Below are 3,593 nucleotides of genomic sequence, written 5' to 3'. Positions count from 1 at the left end.
GCTTTGCGCTTCTGCCTCTGCACATCTCTCCTCTTCTCGGGCTCAGCTCCTTGCTCCCTTGACTTTTAGTCCCTTTCCCTCTTTTCCGCTCACACTATTCACTTTCTCTGCGCCCCCCCCCCCTCCACTGCTTTGTTATTCAGCATGTCTGATTAGCAGGAGTCTGATTGGCTGGCTGCCTGCTCTAGAGAGATTCCATTCAGCTTACCCCCCACCCATCCACCCACCCACCCTCGCTCAGGAAATGTGAGCGGGGCTGATGGAAGCTGATAGGCAGGGCTGGAGTGTGAGCCCCAGCACTGGATGTGACAGCAGCGGGCAGAGGAGCACTTAGCAGCTTATTCAGTGTCCGATTCGGATTCCGGCAAAGATCCAAGTATGGAATGCTGCCGTCGGGCAGCTCCTGGCACACCGCTGCTCTTTCTGGCTTTCCTACTCCTGGTAAATGCCTTTTCATTTCAATACGTTACTATTGCCTCTTGGTCTGGGTGCTGTTGGAGGGTGTGTGTGTGTGTGTGTGTGTGTGTGTGTGTGTGTGTGTGTGTACACTTCTGTCCGTCTGTCTGTGTATGATCTTCAAACTCCAGGTAAAAGAATTTTCATGGTTTACAAAATACAACTCAACTCTGTGCTCAACTCTTTGAGAACTTTAACCCCAGCTTTCCCAGCAAAATCAAGTATAAAAGACGTTTTACAATTAGTGAATGATACTGATATTGAGACTTGAACTTCAGGATATTCTAATGCAGATAATATGTGCTGAGAACTGTATAGATAGTTGTGTGTTTGCATGGAATCTGAAGAACAGACGTCCTGAGATCAAACTCACTGTGGTGGTTTGGGTTTTCTGAAGGATAGGTGGCGAGGAGCTTGCTTGGTTCTTGTTCTCCTGGTGCCTTGTGTGAATTATTTTCCTCTATACATAAAGACTCTTGAACCAGGTGAAATAAAGAAGGAACGAGAGCCCTGTTTACAGTCAACCCAGATTATAGCCCATAATTACTATACTCATTACTAATGTTTATGAATTGAAGATTAAAGTATTTGATCTCAGATCTACTTCTGAAGGCAAATAGAGATCCTTGGAGTTCTTGTCCTGCTGATTTCCAGCCCCAGTGATAAGGCTCTTCTCTCGAACATCAGTACACACTGCATTTTTGACTCAAAGTAAATGTTCCATTGTGACTCATACTTGGTTTTATGGGCAGAAAATGAACATATACTGTCCAAAAAAATCTACACTCAAAATATTAATAGCTATGCACATTTCTTTTAAACCAGAGTGTTCTGGGCAGGCAGTTTAGTAAACCTCATCTGAAGGTTTGATTCCAAAACTTGCACACTCTGATTCCAAAGAAACGTGACTCTAGCTCTCCCTGTCACAATTATGGCACACCAGAACATCTTCAGAAAGAAAAGGAAAGGAGACAAAGGTAAAAGTGTAACCATTGTATAAGACACATTGTTTTGTTGCTGGGGAAGGAATATTTTGTTCTGCTTTGATTCTGACAAATTTGATGGACATTGGAATTTTGATGAAGGAAAGAGCACCATTTGTTACAAATTGGAAAACTCCAGAAGGATAAGTGGGGTACAGTGACCAGATACCAAAGAACTATTTCTTAAGTTGTCATATTGTAATCAATTGTGCCACTGTGGCTTTAAACTTGAAATACTGCTTTGCAATTAGAAATAGTTTCAATTTGCATGAACATTTAAACAGAAAGTAAAGTGTTAGGGAAAGTAGACAACCTTGGTTTCACAGAGGACTGAAATGAACAGTGTGTGAGGTGCACTTTTTGACTGTGGAGCAAGCAGTTCAAGAGAGGTGTCTCGTTTTTTCCATATGGGATCTCTGACTTGCATAGATCATTAATTCATCTCATCTTTCCTTCTTTCTGATTGTCTTTAAAGTGTATGTTCTTCTCTGTTAAATTGTATCATAAAGCAAATTACCAGTTCCCATTGCTGGCCATGATGCTCTCCTGTGGAAATATGATTTCATTATCCTTAAACAACTCTCTCATTCAGCAACTGATTGATTTTCTATTCATTTGGTAAACACATTACATTCCCTTTTGATATCTTGAATATTCATATAGGTATCTGAGCAATTAATTATACTCACCTTGGGAAAAAAAAGTGTCTATCTCAAAAGGATTTCATATATGTCTGAATTACAATGATTATATGATGGAATTAGAATGAAATCTCACACCCAGGTTAGTTTTATGCATATGCTTAAGTGATTACAAGTTTAAAGGCTATGCTAGGAAAAAGAAGAACTGTAACGGCTGTCATGCAGGGTTTGTCTGAAGGTGTCAAACACTAGATTAGTTGTTTTAAAAGCATTCTAGTGACTCCTCACAATAAGCCATGTGAATCATATACTTTTAAGCCCATTTTACAGATAAGAAATCTATACTTCATTTATATGTATTTTATACTGTGGATATCAAGTGCTCAAGAATTATAGACATATTCTTCATTGGAGATATATAAGCTTTATAGATCATAAAGGCCTTTAAAGATGTGTGTAATGACAGACACTCATTGTGCTCCATCATTAAATGCTTGTTTAGCTTTGGAGCCAAAATGAGTTATTGGTTTAAGAGAAAGAGAACTTTAGCCTGACCTGTAGTTGACTTAGAACCAGAAGTGTGACATCATCAGCTCAACTTTCAGACTTGATCCAGAAACTGAATTTGAGGATTTGTTATTTCTACTGTTCTTTCACATATTATAAGAGTCTTGTCTAGTATTAGAATTAACAATGCACATCCTGTCTGTATGTTAGCAAGACCAGTTTGTTGCTTGATCAAAATAGCCTTCATTTCATTGACAGCTAAATAATCTGTATCCAAACTTGGTTCTTGAATTATATAAATAAGAAATGTTATGGAACTTAATTGTTGTCAACAGCCCTTTTCTCCTAGAACAGTATTCATGGGAGGTTGAGCCCCTGTGTGATTTGTGTCAATCTGAGCTTACTGTCAATATTTTGTTGTGCAGTAACCATGTCACCAAAGACATTTGTAGTCAATGGATGGATGAAGAGATCTCATCTTGCTATTCAGGTCATATTAAGACACATTACTCAACGCCCCCAATCTTCCCACCCTTGTCTCCTTTGTCTCAATTGTTTAGATCAAAAGAAATGTGCCAAAGCCCATGACCAGTCATTGATGCTTGTGTCCATCTCCACTTGAATCTCTTCCTGTCAGAGATGCATTTAATCAAGCCTGCATTTGCTTTGTGTTTCTTTTAAGTGGTTGTAAGGTCCTTTCCCTGCCATTGTGAGAGTTGCAAGAGTAGCTCTTGGAATTATAATAAAGTACATGTGTTTTTCTGTTGAATCTCTTTTTTGTCTCTACACTAATTTATACATGGAAACTAGTCAAACACAATAGCCTGTTCCCTTCAGCTCCTCTGGTGCGCTCCTCTACTATCATCTGAGGGAATCTATCTTGGATGGTGAGAAGCACCATTAGCCTGTGGAATGAATGTTTAAATCCCTTATTATGACATATTGTGGCCTGTTCCAGGAGAGAGAGAGAGAGAGAGAGAGAGAGAGAGAGAGAGAGAGAGAGAGA

General features: G+C 39.4%; 1 protein-coding gene across 2 annotated transcripts in view; it reads left to right on the top strand.

The window, feature by feature from the left end:
* Positions 1 to 224: 224 nt before the first annotated feature.
* The window catches only part of Adamtsl1 (ADAMTS like 1), a 359,587-nt gene continuing 356,218 nt past the window's right edge, over positions 225 to 3,593 (top strand). Inside the window, exon 1 of one of the 2 annotated variants that reach the window (XM_028773326.1) lies at positions 225 to 441. In XM_028773326.1, coding sequence (XP_028629159.1) covers positions 379 to 441 — 63 coding nt within the window. In that variant the 5' untranslated portion in view covers positions 225 to 378. The remainder of the gene's footprint in view (positions 442 to 3,593) is intronic. The other variant, XM_028773328.1, reaches the window with a different exon arrangement.

This window comes from Grammomys surdaster, unplaced genomic scaffold (assembly GCF_004785775.1).
Source record: "Grammomys surdaster isolate TR1022 unplaced genomic scaffold, NIH_TR_1.0 225, whole genome shotgun sequence".
Classification (NCBI taxonomy): domain Eukaryota; kingdom Metazoa; phylum Chordata; class Mammalia; order Rodentia; family Muridae; genus Grammomys; species Grammomys surdaster.
This window is presented reverse-complemented; position numbering and strand designations above follow the sequence as displayed.